The sequence below is a fragment of the Atractosteus spatula genome, chromosome 4, assembly GCF_055471065.1.
Source record: "Atractosteus spatula isolate fAtrSpa1 chromosome 4, fAtrSpa1.hap1, whole genome shotgun sequence".
Lineage (NCBI taxonomy): Eukaryota > Metazoa > Chordata > Actinopteri > Semionotiformes > Lepisosteidae > Atractosteus > Atractosteus spatula.
The window spans coordinates 5,481,442-5,503,141 of record NC_142709.1 but is presented as its reverse complement, the minus strand read 5'-3'; the positions used below and the strand labels follow the sequence as shown (position 1 = coordinate 5,503,141).

General features: G+C 42.8%; 1 protein-coding gene across 3 annotated transcripts in view; it reads right to left on the bottom strand.

The window, feature by feature from the left end:
• rasa3 (RAS p21 protein activator 3) overlaps nt 1–17,314 on the bottom strand; it is a 79,450-nt gene extending 62,136 nt beyond the window's left edge. For all 3 annotated transcript variants that reach the window (XR_016090911.1, XM_088912457.1, XM_088912459.1), the window contains exon 1: nt 17,126–17,314. Coding sequence is in view for 2 of the 3 variants with exons in the window: in XM_088912457.1 (XP_088768583.1) it covers nt 17,126–17,180 (55 nt within the window). In the remaining variant the exon portion in view is untranslated. The remainder of the gene's footprint in view (nt 1–17,125) is intronic.
• Nucleotides 17,315–21,700: the final 4,386 nt, after the last annotated feature.

Below are 21,700 nucleotides of genomic sequence, written 5' to 3'. Positions count from 1 at the left end.
GTCACAGTGCAGAATGGGCACAAAGCAAGACAAAACCACTTTGTTAAAACGTCCCTACTCTGACAACATTAACACTGGCACGCTGCTTCATTAAAAAAAGTCTACAGTGCTGATGTACGAGATGGAGCAGGAGAAGGCTAGCTGCCCCAGGACTGTCAGGGAGACGTACTGTAGCTTGCCGAGTACTGGGGCAATGTTTGCAGCAACAACAGCAAAATCAGCCAGGTCAGGAGACAGAGGATGTCCACGGGGGGTCCTGCTACTATGCTGTTTTGCTACCTTTGTTATTGGAAATAATAACATCATGAAAAAGCATCCTCAGCTTACATTGCTCTTGAAGAGCAGAGCAGTATGGAGGAGTGGTTAGGGCTCTGCACGCAGAACTGGGAGGTTAGGCGTCCAAATCCCAGTTGAGAAATTGCTGTTATACCCTTGAGCAAACTACTTCAGCTGAATTCTTCCACTGAAATACCCTAAAAACATGTAGTATGTTGCTTCAGATAAAAGTGTCATCTATATGCATAAGGTAAACACAAGAACACAGGAGACGCATTTATTTCTTTGGTTCTCTGGAGACAGGAGCTCTGCACTGACTTCTAAACTATCCCACTACATCCACCAGTTCACAAAATCAAGTAACAGGAAGTCTGACCAAAAGCACCAAAAACAGGAAGTCTGACCCTCGAACTCTAGATTCTGTCCCTCCCCCCACCATCATTTTTTTTTCACAGCACAATAAAAACAAAACAGAATGAAGCAGATAAAGATGGAAGGAACAAGAGCAGGCATTGAGACCAAAACCCTTGAGAGAAGGACTTCCTCTTCTATTGACAGCGGTAGCAAATACAGAGCTGTGTATCAGACGCAAAAAGTGCAAATGGGCTCATCTTTATTGTATTATTGTTGCGTGGCTGGTGCTCAAACAACATGTTTAGTCAATTGTATTTGACTGTAAATGAGTGCACTCAATGTGTTCAAGGACAGCTTCTGACAGTTAACTGTCCTGTGCACAACGACTCAGTCTGAAACTGTCACAATCCATAAACTTCACGGTTTATTCATAATCATCTGTGGTTAACAGTGCATTTTCTCCGCCTAACATCTCCAGCCCACAAATGACAAGCAAACAGAGCCTTGCTCTCTTATTTGCAGAGTCCGTGACACATCAAGCCCCACACTGTTCCCCAGAGAAGACATGAACTAGGACTTCACATTCTCAGAAGAGCCAGAACACTGCACAGACAGAGCCATAAGGAGCATGATGTATGCTTGAATACTCAGAGTGACTAAAGGTCCAGACACAAGGAAAAGCAGTTTCCTGTCAGGGATGATAATACAGTTGTTTGGGCAGGAAATCAGTCCTTTCAGGCCAGCACTGTGTCAGAGTTGCCTGGACCTTCACTAACCCTTCTTCCTCTGCCTACTCCTTCAAAGAGAACTCTGTCAATTCTTACACAATTAACCCTTCTCTTCAGAGCCACAAAGCAGAGCCTTTCCCTTTCCCTGTTGTCCCATAGTAACCTTTTTTGCACAGCAGAAACGTCCTCCACGACAGTTATTGTTATTTAAAACCTCATGCACCCTGCAGCATGCTTACTACACACTGCTCAATAATTAAATTTACTTAAATCATGCCATCTTATTTTAATATCCAAGATATTTTACAGAATCGAAAAAGAATTTATTTTTAAACAGACTCAGTTACACAATGAAAAATGTGACACTCTGGGTTACAGACAAGCATGTTCTAGAAATTGAAGAAAATGTGAAAAGGCAGCCAAGAAAAGGCAGCCAATACTGGAGATTCTCTCTGCTACAAACCTGGACATTCACTGCACTGTCAGCCGTAATCACAGATGTTTCAGCAAAAAAAAAGCTTGTCCTGTCCAAGGAGCGGGAAAAGATATCCAGCGAAGCTTTTGGACACAAAGCCAATCACTAAGTCAGCACAGTATGGCCTGAACTGTCAAAACAGGTTTCAGGCACTGTATTTCTGAAAACCACATTATGCTCTCTTGAGGTGATCTGTAGTAAAGTAGTTTTTCCTCAAAAAGCTTAATCAGTGTAAAATGTTGATTCTCCTGCTGATTCTGCCTGATTTCCCTTTACAGAACAGAAACACCCTGAATAAATATGCTTATGGCCAAACTAATAATAGCCACTCGATATGATTCTGTTTCTCTTTGTCTCGTAAAACCTTTAATGGCATGTACATGTGTGTGAAGTTCCCAGTACTGAACATTTGGCTTGGGAGAGTTTCTGATTGAAGAAATGGAGTGTGGATTGTCAGTCACAAGCGTGACATACTGCGCCGCTAGATGTCTTCACATGATGCCTGCGGGGATCCCTGTGAATTCTTTCAAACACACTGTCTCTTTCTCTCTCTCTCTCACTCCAGGGGGCCAGGCTGAGTCATATTCCCTCCCTCTCTACAGCTGTACACCACAGCACAGAACAAGATCTGTACAGCACCACTGAAACAAAGGCAGTTTTAAAATGCTGTAGAAAGCTGTCTTCTACAAAACACGTTTAGAAAAGAATTGCTGGGCCAAGCTACAACCAAGCAATGATTAGCAATGTAAGAGAGCTCAAATTGATCTCCTTGTTTTTTTTTGTCTTACAAGATGAGACGGTAAAATATGGTATCATTGTGAAAAATACTGCAGTGCTCACATAATATTACATTTCTTAAATCGGGCCTTGTTTGGAAACACTCAGATGGAACAAACTCAGTGTCTTCCAAGCTTTCTGAGAAAGGACAACCCTGTCGAGCACTGACAATCCATCACTATCCAAAAACCCATCTGAACAAGCTGCTGACACCACGTTCCTCTGGAAAACCAACAAGTTCATCCTCTCGGGATAAACGGCCAACTAACACAAGCTGCAAAGCCCTTTCCTTCGGAGAGGCTGCATCTCTGAGGTGAGATTGTTAGAACCGGGGAAATTCACTTTGAATTGAATGTTGCAAGCCGAGCTGTGCCTAGAACAAAAGAAGACGAACAAGGGCCAGAAAGAAAATCAGTTCAAAGCGAAAGCTGTAGCATCAAAATCTGGGGGGTTTCAACACAGGATGTCACCTTGCTTTTGAGGTTTTTGTCAGCTACACCTCGCTAAAAAAAGAAACCCGAATCTCAAAAGATATTTAGCCCTTCGGCACAGCAAACAAAGAGAAGTAACAAGCAGAAACTGCCTCTTTTTCCAGTTTCTCTCGCTCTGTCAGGGCCACCCAGTATAAGAACATCATTTGCTCTTCCCAGTTCTCCTCTGTGTAAAGCAGTGCTCCCTCTTTCATGAAATGCCCTGATTTCCACACCTTCCCGTGTTTCTCCTTTGCTCCCCAGAACCTGCTATCCCAGGGCTTCACCGCCCCTAACAACCTCCTTGGACCCAAAACCTTTCACCAGCCGATCCTGCCGGTGTCAGATTCACCCTGTAACGGCTATAGCTTGTTTCACTGGCTCACTCCATGCTCTACCTTTTCTGCACCCTTCCTTCTTTTGCTTTCCTGTAAAACTGATAGTGTTGCAATCATCGCAAGTATCCTTGAATAAAAGGGTCAGCAAAATAAGTGAACAATACCGACAATATTTCTATACACCGTGTGCTATGTGTGTATTTGTGTGTCCTTGCATATAATGCTGTATGTATTCATAAAACCTGTATCCTTCCTGAATGGAAAGATTGAACAACATACCACAAAAGAAGACCATATTTGGAAGTGGCCCAGGACTAAATGACTGGAGTTTCCCATGTGTAAAGAGAAAGACTGTGGCTGACCGGACTAGGGGAAAAGATTTCACAGCCACTGCTGAGAGTGTCTTTGACTATCACTGACTCTCCTTGCTCTCCCCTTTAACAAGCACTTACTAAATTCATACAATGAAAACACACACTTTCAACTCTCAGCTAACCAGCTCTCTTCTAAAGCAAGACACTAGGCCCGAAGGGCACTCCGATGTACCAATACGTTAACACAGCGTTATGATTCCTGATACAATGAAGCACCTTAGAAACTGTCAACGTAAAGACTTTATACTGCAAAATCACACCATGTGGGTGAAACCGGAGACACGTGGGAAAAAGATGACACAAATTTCAGCCCAAAGCAGAAAAAAACAGGAATTGCAAGCAATTTCATATTACACAGTAAACAACTAAAAAGCTATTTGCGAGCTTAGAAATGGAATTTCATGAAAGCAAAATATCTAATCTTGAGTTTCACAATACGAGCAGCATTGGTTTCAGTAAAATACAAATGATTACTCCATGCTTAGCTGCCATTCCCAGGCCACTTGGGAATGTGCAAAACTGTGTGGTATGTGGTTGCACAGCTGGTAGCATTGTCTCCTGCTCTCTCAGTCAATGTTGCATCCTTTACAGGGAAACTACAGACTCTGAGCATCATTATAAAACATAAGAGATGCAACAATAAGAAACTAAATATCAAGAAAATGCAGATGGTCCTTAAATACCTCTGATACTGCAAGCTCTACATGATCCAAACAGAAATTCAGAAAGCAGAAAGCGGACATTTTAGGATTTCAATTAATTACTGTATTTTTTAGATATACACAACAGTAAAACGTCTCAAAAGCACCTTAAATTGTTCTGTTTTTTACAGGGAAGTAAAAAAGTCCATTTGAAAGATTTTTTTTTTTTTTGCTTTAGAAAAATAGTTTCACACTGACACAGAAGATGTCTAGTACACTACTGAAGGGATCAAGGCTACAGCAAGGGAAATGGCAAGGAGATGGCAGCGGGAACAGCCGGACTCCTGCTCAAGCGCTCCCAGTGGAAAGGAGCAGCTGGTATGGAAGACAGAGAGGGGCCTGCTTCTCCCTCCTTCCCGCCACAGGGCCTGGGAAATCCCAGCCCCTCCACTGCAGCGCAGAGACACGGAGAGGAGAGAGAAGAAGAAGAAAAAAAAAACTGAACAGGAAATGATAAAGAGCAAAAGGAATTTCAGCCACATCCCAGATGGTACGTATAAACCCGTTAGCTACAGCATCACAGAAGCACAGAAGATAAGTGTCAGAAATGAAATGGAGGGTCTCTTCTTGGCTTACTGACAGAATTCTTAGCACTCCGGCATACATATGAACGCTGCCTGCAGGGTTCCTTGTTAATCTACTGCTGCTCCCACCTTTAGTGTCACTGTACTGTAGCACTGCACTGTGCCTGTGAGGTACTATTGAGTTTAAAGTGCACCAGTGAAAAAAAAACCTGAATTAAGAGCCTCAGGACTGCGATTAAGCAAAGCAAACAGGTCTAAGGTTTAAATTTCCAGCTGCAGTGTTCAAGAGCCACAAGGGCCTATGGTATTCGATTAAAATGTGTCGAGACCCTTCCGGCCTTTGCTGTAAAGGTCCACTGCTTTGTCCTCTTTTTGAAGAATCAATGCACCTCCTGCGGTTTTTATTTCTTACAAGCACATGCAGCTGCTGCCTTTGTACTTCCGCCAGACAAATTACAGCAGAAATGGCGATTAAGCTCTTGTGATTGGCATTCCAGCATTAAGAACTAACATGAAGAAGCGATAAAGCATCAGGCGACAAGCGCTTATCATGCCTCCTAAAATTCACCACTCAAATTCCAATATATATTTGCGGCTCTTAGACCCCAACTCCTTTCTAAACTGAAAACAGATGTCTTTTAACTGCAAACAAGGCAGGATCTCGTTAACTTCAGGACCGGTAGCATTGAAGAACACAAGATCGAATTAGTTATGTCATTTTAGAAAAATAAATAAATTAATAGGACCCTCAAAATGATTCATGTGGTTCTTATGCAGCACTTTAAGACAACAACGGCACCAACTGCTAATCGCTCTTTGGCAATATCCTCAGTCTCAAGGTAAGCCCCGTAACTGGGACTGGGACCTCGTGGTCTTGGACAGCTCTGCAGAAGTACGAGGCAGGACAGAACATCTCGACACGTCCCGTCAGTCAGTGGGCTGGTAGTCATTAACCTCATGAGCACAATCCCACTCAGCAGCTCCTGCAAGGGCCCGGCGTCCCAGCGTCCCAGTCATAAGCATCAAGCAAAGATGACACTTCATGAAGGGCATGGCCCTTCTGCTTTTCCTCCGCCGACAGATGAATTCGTTCCTCCTACAGCTGTAGCAGTCCCAAGGCACTGTGGCATCAAGACAGTGGCAAGACAAACAGGTTAGGTCTAACACTTTAAAATGAGGTTCCACGAGGGTGTCCCGTTTCATAACTCTGCTGAAAGCGTCCCTGAACAAGTAAACACTGGACAATCCCATGTTATTACTTCAGAAATCTGTTATTATGGTTATGAAATTCCACCATAATTGACGTATTAATAATGGAAATAATGGGGGAGTGGACTCCCCATTACCTGTAAAGCACCTTTATTGGAGTGCAAAAAAAGATGATATCATTATTATTTTTTTGATGATGATGATGATGATGATGATGATGCCAGGATAACTTTAGGAAGAAAGACATATTCTCGGTAGGCTGAAAATATTCCTTTCTGTGCTTTTTTCCCCATATTGTGGAATGATTATGGTTGGCCTGAGCTCAGAAAAATTGACCGTTGATCGACCACTGAAAACCAAGCCACTCTTTCATGTAAGGTATGATATATTTTAAACAGGCTTAAGTTTATTTTCTAATCCATTATAGCAGCAATGAAAATTGTGTCTTAATAGATCAACATTCCTAACTGGCATCATACAAATGGAAAGCAGAAGCTGTGGTGAAAAAAATCATTTCCGAAACATTAGAAAACATTTATAATAGGTGAATTATTATTTTTATTAGATGGACCTTCCCAACCCTTTTTATTAAAGCTAATTAACTACTGCATTGTTGTCAGACTCTTCTAACGCTTTATGAAAGACTGAATGAAAATAACCACAGTGTCTCTGTTTTCGGAACAAGCCTTTCCTTCCTTCTTAAGGAAACTAAAAATACTGCGTGTGAAAACAATGGGAAACTGAAACCATATGGTGCAAACTGGAGGAAACATTGCCTCACTCAAGTGTATCAAGCACCCTTCAACAGTTACATCAGATTGCCCACAACAACGCAGCAAAGCCTAGGTCTTTCACGATACAGCGAAGGACAAGTTCTATACAGACTGCACCCTCACCCATGCTTCAAAACAGAAGGATCACTTCCCCTCTAAGTTTAAAAAGTACATAAAAACAAAACTTGCTGTTCTATATTTCAGTAAAAACCCTACCTTATCATAAACATAGCTATTAGCACAGGCCACAACATTACCTTTCCCACATTAATAGCCTTGTCTCAGAGGTTTGCTTTGTTGTGCTTCCAACTGGAATTGTAAATGCTTAATATAACAATAAAAAATTATTTCCACAGAAGTTGCATTCAATGACTTTTTCCCAACTTTGCATTATTTTATGATTTATTATACAACATCCCTGAAAGGAAACAAGCTGCATCCAGAATGTGACCTTGTGACCTCTAGTACAAACTCAACCGGTTTCGATATACAGCTGTTTAGAAAATTAGATCTGTTCCATAAAGAAATCGAGCAACAGCAGAAGATCATCGATCTGTAGAGAAAATATTTCTCATGTTTGCTTGCAGTCACAATTCTATGATGTAGTTTGGCCCTTTTTTGGAATAGCATGAGTCCACAGCCTCTGAAATGCTTACATTTAGAAAGTGTTTCAAGTCGCCCTCCAAAAGTCCAGACTTTTGCAAAATGTTTAAACCTCACTAAATGATCAGAAGATCCTGTCAGTAAGTACAGTACGGGCATTAAATATTATAGTATATCAATAAGTTCATGGGAATCTTTTAAGGTGAGAATGTGACAGCAACAACAAAATAAGTGAAAAGTACAGTAACTAATGTATTAGATGTGGTATATTCTTGGCCTCTCTTAACAGACACATGCTAAATCACCCTGTCCCCAGGTCTCTAGAAAGACCACCTACAGGAAACCAAGCTGTTTAGCACAGACCCCTCCCTACACAGCAGCCCAGAAAACCAAGACCTCTTTTTGAACTGAGGTTTCCACATTGCAGAGAGTTAACCAGCACGGGCAGAAGAGATGCAGCACAGATATCACAGAGACGTGATCAAGCCTGGCAGCTGAAACCCAGATGCATGCTGGTTCTGGCTAACAAAGGAAACGTCAACACCTGCACAGCTGTACCTGCTTCTGCTGGAGACTCTGAAAAGACTTTGACAGGCACTGAATCTCGAACATGGGCAGAACGCAGAACAAACCGGCATGATTCTTCTGAGTATTCTTGATAATTGAGTCGACATTCACGCAATCGTAACTTATCATACTGTATTGAACATCTCAGAATTTGAACATTAACATTGTGAGAACATAAACAGTACAAACTGTTTTAACACAAAAGGTGATAAAACAATAATTTTCAAGAAAATAAAAAAGAAGAAATTGTGACATGGGCATCAGTGTTTCATAGTCAACAGTCAAAGACCCATCATAGTCAATATTTTCGCAGGTATCTCAGAGATAAAGGTTATTACAGAAGGTTTTGTTCTCAATTCTAAAGTCAACAAATCTAAAAGCTGCAGCAAATATAATGTGAAGCAACTGTATTGTCTAGTCTTCATAAGGAATGCTTAAACTCTCTTTTCAAGCAGATGTCAAAAATAAAAATAAAAAATACCAGCATCAAAATGCACCAAAAAAAGAACCCCATTTTTGCAGAGATTGAATTCTGCTCTGGAATATAATTCAGTATGAAAACAAAAAAAAAATCTACTTTTGAGTTTTTATATTTAGTGTGAACATCTTGAGAAGAGAAAAGAAACCTTTTAAAGCTATTATGACATGACCTACACCTTGACACAGTCCTGAGGAACTGGCTTAAAGCACTTCAAACTTGCCTCACTTGGTAAAAACAAGTGATATTTGTTTAAAACAACACGTTTAAAATGTACTACATTACTAAGCCAGTATTTACAGTGAGATTTTGTGAGAAGGAGGCACAGGAGATTAAGAGGCTTGTTTACTGTTTAACATGTTTAGCTCTCTGGCGATATGGGCATAACATTGGCCTGCATTCACTGTATTCTGTCTGGAAGTCCAGTATGTGTATCTTGTTCTCTCTTCAGATTCTTCAGATACAAGAGCTTTTGTATCGTTTTGTATATTTCTCCATAAGTGGCTTCACCTCTAGGTCAATTTTTTTTACAGTTATCAAGAATCATCAGACCCATGTCACTGCAAGTGGAGGGCTGGGTAAATTCAGCTTTTTTACAACTGAGTACCAAGCCTCACCGTTGTGAAAATATTTCTTTTTCTTGACACAGTTTCTGTCAAGTCCTTTTAAGAGTTAAGCTATGGTAGAGAATCTTACGTTCATGCCTGAAAGTTTAAGCTGACAAAAATCTTAAATTGCCAACATCATAAAACAAACTTGGCAGATAGGATCATCATACCACACCTCTGCAAGACAGGTGTCCTCATTTTCTTTGGACATACGCCAGGAAGGAAAGAGTTAAAGTGCTTTTTTTTGGGGGGTTCTTCAAGGTTTTTTTTGTAATAACCACAGGACGTTTCTGAAACAGCTCTGGAAAACTGCCAAAGGGGCTGACAATAGTGTCAGTTAACTAAAACTGAAACGTTCCTTTCAGTCCCATACAGAGGCTGAAAGAAACTTTGCTGACAAACTCAAATTTAAGAGAATACAGCCCAATAGACAAAACAGATCACCATTTCCTCTGGAGCCCCTACTCCTCTAGAGTCGTACTAGAGCACTGCATTCTGGCACTTTATTCTCTCCAAACAAAGACAAACTAGGAACCTAAATGAAACACGGCACTTATGAAATGGCAAACCCGAGGACAGCAAGTCCTAAATTTACATAAATCTAACCACAAAATCTGGTTAGAATTAGCCTGTTGCTGAGCAAAACAAGGAACATTTCTTGTAGTCACTCCAGCCAATCAGGATATCGGCTATGGCTGTTTCCTGTATTCCAGACCAAGAGCCCTGACTCATGGAATTGTGGAAGAGAAACCCGGCACACAACTTCCTTCAAGCATGTGCCTTGTCCAGGAAAAATACAGGAAGGTCTTTGCAAGTATATAACAAAGGTGCCCTTTTAGGAAAGCTTTCAAAACATATTGGATAGTTACCAGAAAGAAGAGAAGTAAGCATTGCACTAAAGAAGAGATGAGTGGACAACAGAGACAAGAATGTACATTATGAAGAAAGCATTTCTTAGGGTTAGGGAGAGCGTGTTTTTAACATCCCCAAAGGGCAAGCTCTTATAGACTATATGAAACAGACTGTGTGAAAACCGACTTACATACAGGTACAAGCAAAACATTAGACCTCCAGCAGATTAAATGCCTAATTAATATGGCTGTGGAATACAAAGCCTAAAATGATTGACCCTTGTAAAATGACTATGCAATATAGGACATCACTGCACCATGAGACATTTAAAAATAAGGGCAAAGTAAAACGAGGTTTGATGTCACAATGTTTTGACAACAATGCCCACGAGTGACTAAGAAGGGTAGTTTCCGGCCAGCTAATCTGCGACAGTAAGTTTCTGTTCCTCTTTGACACGTAGAGATTGAACCCACAGACCTGCACCTACAGTAACAACGTGATTGACTCAATTTGGGGGTTCACAGCTCCCCACCAATCTGGAATTAAAGAAAAAAGGAGAAATTGATGGTGTAATTGCAAATAAATGGGGCTTATAAATCCACAGACCACTCTTTACGAGCTGATCTCCTTCTTAAAAGTGATTAGAGGAAAAATAAACTCAAATTTTCAAAACCAAAACTTTATCAGATTATTAGAAACAACCCATGAACTTGTTGGCCTCATGGGAAAAGACCAGTCGTACCAATGTCCAGTAGAAAAAAGTATTTTTTTTTCCTTCACAGTTGTGAGTAGGCAGGCTCATATAGATTCATAGAGCATAAAACACTGACATGCTCACCATCACGTGGTTTGAAGAGACAAGAGAAGTTTACAGCCTAGGGTGAAAAAAAAAACATCCAGTTGTTTGCTGCTATGCTGCTGTTTGTTGTTTTTACTTTTTTTTTTAAAAGCGGGGCTCAAAAGGATAAAGGCTTCAGGGTGATGCCCTGAAGCTTGTGTTGTTCTTGATCGTTAGCCCAGTGTTAAAAGGGTCTGAAGAGATACTATTAATATTAACCACTGTGAACTAAAAATGCAGAAAGTAACTGTAAAGCTAGTCTTGCTTTGCATAGTCAAGATAGTGTTTCCTTTCCGTAGTGAGATAACCAAAAGGGTCAGACGGTTTCTGCATAATGTCCATGTCAGGTTTGACAAGGGTATTGACTTTACTGAAGGCCAATAATTGTTCTCTGAATTGGCCTAGACTAATCTGTAGCTTGTCTAAACTACTGCCTTTGTACAAACAACCTAGATCTTAATGGATTTAAAAAAAACATGTCCTTGCATTCGGTTGATGTATAATTGAGTTATTTTTATTAACTAAGAAAAGAGTAGAGCTGAAGAAGGCTCCACGGCCGAAACGTTGTGTTCTCTTTCTTCTTTTTTTCAGCATGGAATAAACCTATTTCTTGTTCCTTTGTAGCCTACGCACGCTGACACAGCTGCCCACCTGAATTAGTATAGCTATGCCTCTCACACATTAAAAAGCAACAACAGAGAGCTGCGCACTTATACACAGGCAATCATTTCATTAAAAACAATCTGTTTTCTAAACAAATGTAAGTATCACAAAACAAACACCTGAGACGTGCCATACAGTGCTTCGATTTAATAGTCAAGTTCTATATGTTACATCTGTTTGCTTTTTTTAATCAAAAAAGCTTTTATATTATCTTGATATTCATTGTGTGAAGAATGCAGAAGTGGAATCAGACTTAACATTCCATTGAAATGTGACAGATTTTATATGTGATATACTGTACAGTAGCCCTATGTTGAATTTTGCAGCAAACTATGCAGAAACATATTTTAACATTTAAATCAAACTCCTTGCTAGATAGGGTAATTTGACCATAAACCATAAAAATTCCATTTTGAAACTAAATTGATGCTTAAGCTGAGGTCAGGATTTCAGCACACCTATGTTGTACATTCACAGGCAAGGCTCCAGGTCGATCAGTTAAATTACGAGGTAGTTCAGTTTTGAGACCCAGATCTTATTATGAGGTAGTGTCTCCAACCATTACTAAATATACACAGGCTGCAAATCAAACCAGAAAAGTGAACTACAACCACATCCTCTTTATCTTGTGATTATACAATTAGATTTCTGGTATAAAGGTCGGTGCTGTTGTGCTGTTGTGTGTGTGTGTTTCCTGGTCTGGGCCAGGAAACCCAGTAAAAACATCACTGAACGATAGATGATTAATATCCGAGTATCAGATCATTATCAGCGTATCAGATTCCTCTAGTATCAGATGACTCAAAAACTGACAAACATTCTTACTCAAATCCACAAACTCTCTATCCTATTTTTAATCCTGTAGAAAGAATACAGAAATTGCATTGATCATCTTCTTCTGCAAAATAAAAGGCAGATTTCTGTAAATCCCTGCTGTGACATTGAAACTTGGAGCCCAACTGAAAATACATGAATGGTGAGTCAAAAAACTAAGATGGATCCTTCTACCTGGTCATCAGGCAGTGGTTTTCACGGCAGAAGAAAATAGCTGAAATTCTGCAATCAATAGTTAGTTCATCTATTTATTACATGAAAGACAATCATTTCTTTAGTCATAGAAAACTGGAGCTATTACAAAAGCAGAGGAGTTAAGGTCCTACTACCTGGGTGGAAACAGTTAATTGCACAACATGTACACACATACAGAGAGCACACAGAGACACTCATCAACCCAGCAGCAGGCTGGAGCATGGGAGGAAACTGGAGGAACTCCTGAAACCCATGTATTCACAGGGAAGCATGCAAACTCCCCAGAGACATCAATGAAAAAAAAACATGTGGAATCATAGCAGCACACTGAAGCGCTTTTACAACAGCCACTATTAAATACTAACATAGAATTTATTCTTATTCTTGCTCACGGTGAAAAATTCCAGGTCAAGCGGGGACAATATCAATAACTCTTTTAAATCCCAGCTGGCCAGGTGTGATTGCTTAACACTGGCCTTCACTCCAGGCTCACGTTCAGGTCCACACTGCTCGTAATAATAAACCAAATCTGTACTCTAATGCAGATCAGGCAGTACTCCGAGAATCTCTGCACATCTGTACCCTTCACGCAGTTTAGCTAGGTATCCTGTAAATTAACAGCCACTGATCTCTGTACCGCAGTCTGCACTCCCTTCTCTCTCTAAGACTTGCTGCACAGATCTGTCAGTCACTTGAAAGTAAATCTCTTAACTGTGACTAATTACTTGAGTACAGCTGTTACTATAATTTAACAGAAACAAGGATAAAAAAGTCCCCGGGCTTCATTTTCATAGAGTGTCTTGTTGTGGTCCCTGTATGTCGGTTGCACTGATTCGATCGCTTATGATCACTGTGTTTTGCATATACTTCTCAGGAAAAAAATAACTACTAACGCAGAACTGTCAGCTTCATATTCAGTGTTTTTCCTCCCCAGGCATCGTTATCTGGAGAGGGCTGGTCCCCCTGCGTGAAATGATTGAAGTCATTTCCTGTGGTAATGTACAGTATCCAGACTCAACACTTCCTGTGAGAGGACTGCTACCATGAGCTGATGTTGTGCTGGCCAGCTACTGTAACTGTTGATGCGACAGTTTCTCCAGCCCCCCTTATTAAGACATCTTATCTTCCTTATGCAATAAGAGTCTCGGCCCGCAGTGTGATATATCAACTCTTGAGAAATCCAACCCACTAGAACTGCGTCCCCGAGCAATGAAGATGATGACTGTCCACTGTGCTCAGTAATGTCAGCCCACGATGTGTCTCTATCAGTTTGGACTGTGAGTTCTCATGTGGCTGTGAAGTCAGATTTTCCCCACACACAGGTCATCATATGCTTGGTTGACCCAGGGGTAGCAGTCTCCTTGATTTCCTGTGGGCTATCTGGATGAAATTTATTTCCAATTTGCCACGAACTCATTAATCATCTTTAGTCACTCCTCTCTGTCACAAGCGTCGTGCCTCAACATGACAGAGAATTAAGTATGCATTTAATACGCATTTAACACAGTCGTACATAATGGAAATGGGGGTGAGAGAAGGGCCCAGGAGATGTCTGGTCACTGTGTAAGCTGTGTGTACCTAATCCCAGGAGAGCTCCCAGCTGAATGAAAACCAGGACGCTCCACAACTCATTTGGAACACTAAAAACATCAGTGTCGTAATAAACCAAATCTGGACTCAAGGCAGCCCATGATAAAGGTAATTTTGACTTCATTAATGAATTTTCATTTTTGAACTTAACACGCATGAAACTTTAAAATATAATTACAATTACACAACCAGAATGAAATCTGAAGAACATCACCAGGTAGGACAGATAACGATGACCTTTTTTTCCAAACTGATTCTGTTCCTACCAGCAGAGCAACAGTTGTACCCCTGTCCTGACCTCACAATCCACGTTGTATCTTAAAAGGCGCATAAAGAAGCTAAGACACAGACTGACTGCCCCACACAGTTACACTAAGATGGTCATAACAGTCAGGTTCCTCTTCCAGTCAGTGGCCCAGCCTGAGAGGAAGCTGTGGCCTTTACAAAAACAAAAAGGCAACTTTGGTTGGTAGTCAAGTTGGTGTGAATAATATAGTATAGAGTACTGTACAAAAGAGAACCCCTTCTCAGGCACCCTTAAGAGGCGAGAGAGAGAGAGAGAGAGTATTTAATGAAATGCATCTTAACAGGCGAGGCCGCCACTATAATTTACTTGGGAGAGACGACAAAACAGACAGCATGTGGGGGTGGAAACTGAATGTCAAAATCAAGTTGTACATTACACAAAGGTCTCCTTCATAGACAACTGATCTGCAATCACGAACGTTACTCGATATTGGGTTCTCTACATACATCGTGCGATATACTGTGTCTAACGTATATGTATATATTTCCTACACTCTGATGAGGCCATAAAAAAACAGCAAACAAGATTCATAGTTTATAGCGGAGTCGAAAACGCAAATTACTTAGAAGCTAGCAGAGTACAAGGCTCCGGTACAAAGAGGTATGCTTCATTCGATGGAAGTTAAATCGACAATGCATTAACAATTCAACATGAATCAAATTTAAATCAAAGCGCAACAGCTGCTTCCCCTGCATCAGATGAGAGCCGTGCGGGCGTCTGTCACCTCCTCAGTTTCAGACACACGCACAAGAGAAGAAAAGGAGATTATTACCACACCAGCCACCCACCGTTGTCAAACGTCTGTCGCCCGCTCATTGCGTTCGTCGGGGAAAACAGATTTTTTTTCCCCCCATATAGCGATATATTTTTAGAATGTTTTTTTCGATAGCGAACTTAAATCATCCTATTTCATCTGAACACCTCATCGGCATTTCGCTTTCTCTAAACACACACACACACACCGTACAGAGGAAATAAAACATGCGCCACGTGCCGAACAGAGCGCCTTAAAAAGTATGGACGCGTGCTCCGCCAGCAGCAACTCGGACACTCCGGACAGCTGGCAGGATCACCGCGGGCCCCATCGTGCCGCACAGACCAGCTCTGACACCCAGACCCTACCGGGGAGAGTCCCAAGTCCCACATTTTAGTATCTCATGTCTAAAAAACCTCTGAACTGCCGCCTGGATCGCGCGTCTGAAGAAGCCAAGAGACCCAGCCGCTCTCGCATTTACCATACGACAGCAACAGCAAACGAGTTTCTCTGCCTAACAGGAAGGTGTGTGTTTTCCAAAACCAGAAACGCAACCACGGTAGTCAGTCAAATGAATGCACATAGCATAACGCAGAGTACCGTGATGCACAACGGAAATTCAATTTTCTCGCATCTCAAGGGAAAAAGACCCCAGCACACCTGGCACTGACTTGGAAACCTAACCCCACATATCCAGGGCACCGATAAAAAAAAACGACGTTTATATTTTATATCCAGCTACTCAGATTCCCGTCCCTAACAATGCACCGTCAGTCGTTTAAAGCAGCCAAAGTTCACACGGAAGTTTAAACACTTTTTAGGGACAGACGGTCCGAAGAACCGTTGGACATCTGTGGGGGTGGGAAAAAGCACGAAAATAGAAGACGTCAAGGCTACAGTATTGCAGACAACTGGTTCCCTCCGAAAACAAAGCGACACACAAAAAAATAAAAGCACGGAGCAGCTCTTAAATCCAAGCACAGGAGATGTTGGTTACGCTTGGGATACATGGGTACATGCACCAAACTGCCTCTCCGGACTCAATCGCTAGGCACTGTGCGCAGAAAGACACGCGTCACGCTCAAATGTCAGGGTTTCTGTCACTTGATCGGTGTTCCGCAGCGAAGAGCATCCTCATTACACCTCATTTTAAACAAAAGCCAATAATAAGACGCGACCTTCGCCAGGAAAGGATGGACGAAGCAGCAACGCTTCTATTCGTGATCATCCTGACATAACCCCACTTAATTCGTTCAACATCTCGCTTCTTCAAAGACTCCATGTCCGGCACATGAAGGGAAATGTTTCACTACAACGGAATGCCGCATCAATCGCTAAGAAGCTGTGCTGCGACAGCTCAGCCCCGCCGACCAACATCGCCTCACTGACCTAAAGCGAAGGAGAAAGTCGCCGGCCGTCTGCGGCTCCAGCAGCTGTCGTCTCAGAGAACGACAACTTTCCCCGACTTGTCAGATCTGTAACTGCATGCGTTAAACTCCGCACGGTCACAGCGCGGTTTCAGAAACACACGGCTGCCTCGACACGCTACATTCCTCTTCCCTGAAAAGAGCACCGCTGTCGTTCTTCAGTCCTCCAACCCTCTCAGAAATACTTCGCTAGCGCGTATTTTTAACCGAGGACGGACGGATCATAAACAGGACGATGTTCGCTTTTTGAAAACATGTATTTGTAGGAAATCTGTTTTTACTGGGGGGGGGCGGGTGGTGTTACACTACGAAGACAAAGCTCTAGCAAAAGCAGCAGCCGCTTAGACCATACAGCTGTGAATGCAGATGCCCAACTCAATGAGCTGCGCTATTAATGAATTCCGCCTTACCTATTTTGATTTTGACGCTCTGAAACACCCGTAACCCTTCTTCTTCGACCGCCATGCTCGCAGCCCCGACTTTCCCTTTTTGGTGCTGGACAAGAGCGGTGCCTTCGCGGTGCTCGGTTGTCTTGCCAGTGCAGCTGAGCTCAGTGCCAGGGCGGAGAGTTACTTTGTCCCGCACTCCGCGCACACAGCCAGCCTGACTGCTCCAACTCCCCTAACATGTCCCGGGGGGGGGGGGCGGGGCTCGGGGCTCCGGCACGCCCCCCTCCGCATCCGATTGGACACTGACGCGGCCGAGCTCTGCGGTGGGCGGGGTCATGAGAAAAGCTGGCTTTTTTTTTTGTGTGCCATTTTTACAAGTACAGTGTGGTGCTTTTTTTTTTAAAAAAAAAAAGAATTGCATTTCGAGATGTTATGTGGTTTATGAAAAAGAAGTCGCGAACACGTGTTTTTCTTTTTGTCTTTACATGTCCGGGCTTGGAAGCCTTGTTCTAACATCACAACTGGAGGATGAGCGGTTCATGTGTTAAAGCGTCTTACCGCTGATTTCGTTTGTTAAAACAATATATTTAAAATTGCGAAGATATGAACGGACGGTTTACGTTCCTCTTGGTCAAGTCAGAAGTGTCGTTACAAATGTCTAAAATGTCTATAATTAGTCATTCTATTCTAATTATATTATATTAAAAAGAGGAATTGTAATTGTACAATTATAGCAGGACGTAAAACACATAGCTGTTTTGTGGGGAATCTGTAAAGCGAACAGTAATAAGACAAATTGTGCTACGACACTTCAAATTACACTGAAACAGTGTTTTTCTCCACACGGCAGTTTCGTCTGACGTGTTAATTGACATCCACACGACGGTGGCCCCAGTCTTCACACACAGCCCAGCGTGGACTCCAGCACACAGGCACATGCTCTATGAAGGTCAGTTTTTTTATGAGAAATGAAAAACGCCTGAGCATGAGCGCGCTTGGAATAAACACGTTTAGTTTACGTATTTCACATGAAACAAAAGCGAGTCAGCTCGGCACAGGACCCTTCCGTATGATGACTGGTTTTCCGACCTGAAAGATCTCCGCAAGGGGAGCCTCCGTTGGGACCAGTTTCCCATTCTGGGAGATGGGTCCTGAATTTTCCCTCCCCCCTCACGCAGCCAGTCGTATTCCCGTGTTTACCACGTGCTAAATCCCGCCGGGATTGTCGGTTTTCCGTTCCTCAGGCGCCTGGGAGCCCAGAGTCACAGAGCGCTTCAGGCCAGCGGTCCGTGTCGCGGCGCAGAGAGACCGTGCTACAGCCGTGGGATAAACACGTCCACCAAAAACACAAAGGAAAAATTTTTGCCTGCTTTGTCGATTTCAAAAAAGCATTTGACTCGATTTGGCATGAGAGATTGTTTTATAAACTACTCCAAAGCGCCATAGGGGGCAAAGTGTACGACATAATTAAATCAATGTATTCAGAGAGCAAATGTGCAGTGAAAATTGGAAACAAAAGGACTAAATTCTTCACCCAAGGCCGCGGGGTGAGACAGGGCTGCAGCCTGAGCCCAACACTGTTCAATATCTATATCAACGAATTAGCAGGAATGTTGGAGCAGTCTGCAGCTCCTGGTCTCACACTACACGACACAGAAATCAAGTTCCTGCTCTACGCAGATGACCTGGTCCTGCTGTCGCCCACAGAACAGGGGCTGCAGCAGAACCTGGCACTGCTGGAGCAGTACTGTCAGACCTGGGCACTGACAGTCAATCTGGACAAGACCAGAGTTATGGTTTTCCAGAAGAAAGCCAGACCTCAGGGAAACAGGTACAAATTCACACTGAACAACAACACATTGGAGCACACATCCAGCTACACATATCTCGGTCTCACCATCAGCTCTTCCGGGAGTTTTGACCTGGCAGTGAAGGCACTGAGGGAGAAGGCACTCAGGGCTTTCTACGCAATAAGAAAGAGGCTCTTCAACATCAACCCACCAACAAGAATCTGGCTCCAAATACTTGAAAGTGTAATCCAACCCATTGCCCTATACGGCAGTGAAGTGTGGGGTCCCCTCACAGACCAGGATTACACCCAATGGGACAAACACCCCACAGAAACTCTGCACATGGAGATCTGTAGAAACATCCTCCGTGTGCAGAGAAGAACTCCTAACAACGGGTGCAGGGCCGAATTAGGCCAGTACCCACTATTGATAAACATACAGAAAAGAATATTCAAGTATTGGCTACACCTAAAAAACAGTGACCAAAATTCCTACCACCACAAAGCCCTGCTGAGCCAAGAGCTGAGCCCAAAACAGAGCCCCCTGAGCCAGCTGGTCCTGAGGCTCACCGACCTGAGCCACACCGACACTAACCAGCCTCAGGACAGCACTGCTAGAGCACCACAACCCAGACTCAACCACATCACAGCACAGATCAAACAGCAATATCTCACACACTGGGACACACACACACAGACACAACATAAACTGGAATGTTACAGAACCTTAAACAGACAATACACACTAGCTGAATATTTGACCAAAATAAAAAATAACAAACAGAAACAGACCCTGACGAAGTACAGGCTCAGTGACCACAACCTGGCCATAGAAACTGGGCGACACAGGCAGACCTGGCTGTCCAGAGAGGACAGGCTGTGCTCCCACTGCCAGCGGGGAGAAATAGAGACAGAGGTGCACTTCCTACTGCACTGTGACAGATACTCTGGGATTAGAGAAACATTCTTCCCTAAATTCAGAAATCTAATCCCAGAGTTCCCACACCTGCCAGAATCACAACGGGTCCCAATCCTACTGGGAGAGGGAGGAGGGAACTCAGTTGAACTGGCAGCCCAGTATGTGATCTCCTGTCACAGCCTGAGGAACAGTGAGTCTGTCTCCCAATAATGCTCCAGCCGCCTACAGAATATGTCAATATTGTATAATATGTCTTTGTTGTAAATGTCTGTAATATGTCTGTAGATTTTATTTTACTTCTATTTTTGTTTTGTTTCATGTAAATATCATTACTTTCATTTGCTTTGGCAACACTGATTGTACCCATCGGTCATGCTAATAAAGCACCTTGAATTGAATTGAATTGAATTGAATTGAATTAATCAAGGCTAGATTCGGGTTCCCGGGGGAGCACTTTCTCGACGAGCCCCGTGACATTTCTATTTTATGGGATTCTCATGGTGTCGTGTTATTCGGGGTTTTTTTTTGCTAGTTATTTCCCCCCCCCGACTCTCTTTTGAAATGTAGTCCAGGCAGTAGTTAGCATGACTGAATCCTAAGTCCCTATATTGGGTGCCTATAAAGTCACATCTTCAATGTAAGATCGTGTGACTGTCTTATAATGCTCTAGTCACGATCTGGCTCCCTCATACGTCTCGGAAACTCCTCTGTGTTCACTCCGCTCGGCTGAGGCGGGTCACCCCCACTGTCCCCAGGACTAGATCCCGGACTTTCGGTGTTCCCGGGTTATGGAGTGGCCTGCTCCAGACTCTGTAGAGACAACGTCTTTCACTCTCTTCCTTCACACCCGAAACGTCGTGTTCCCTGTCGCCTCTTTTCGGCAAGGAATAAACCTTTACTTGTTTCTTTCGCTCTCTTCACATCCAAACTTTAAACCAACGCCTTTTACCAAGGTCTACGTCTGATTGCCTCCTTCTGTAAAAACCTGTCCGCTCTAGGTTATTTACTGTATATCTTTTTACTTCTTATTGTACTTTTTTAACTTTTACTTTTATTCTCGATGTGCGTCGTTGGGTTGGAAAGGCGCTTATAAATAAGTTATTATTTTATAGTTTATTATATAATATATTTTATAGTATAGTATGTTATATAGTAATAACAGTAATAATAAATTATTATTACATACACGCACAACAGCTAAAACGCACGTCATTACAACGGGCTCCATCGAATCGGCCCAGTGCGCTGGATTGTGCGGCACTGTAGCTGTTTTACGCGTTTCAGTGACCCCACCTGTGCCGACAGAGCCGGGCGAAGTTTTACCCCTGCAGCGGGGTTCAATCACGGCAGATCGCGGGCTCAGAGCATACACAGCACCCGCTCCCCGGACAGCGAGGAAGGCCCGGTCTCCGGCCACAGGAGCGATCACAACAGCCTGGGCTGCAAGGAGGCGACACCATCTTCTGTAGCCGTCTCCTGTGCGCCGAGCCGTGTTCCAACCCCTTCAAATGCAATTAAAGGTACTGTAGGTGTGCCACTGATTGATCCTAATTGAAAAGTACCACTTGAAAATTCTCAAACAAAACTGTGGAAAGCAACTTTTTTAAGAGTGTCACGAATACGCAGGGATCTCGGCCGCCCGGGCTAAAGGTCTTCTTTAGCTTAGCCGGCAAGACCCCTGTTGAGCGACACCGGAGACCCAGGCAGTGGAGAGACGAACTGGTGTGAGAGAAGAGCAGCGAGGACACAAGCCCCGAGAACCTGAATCCGTTACAATATATTCCATACAATAACCACACCTGTCAATATCCATACATCCAGTTATAGAAAAAGACAGCATTTTAGAGGATTACTAAATGCATCAATGCACAAGCTCTTTAATGTCTTC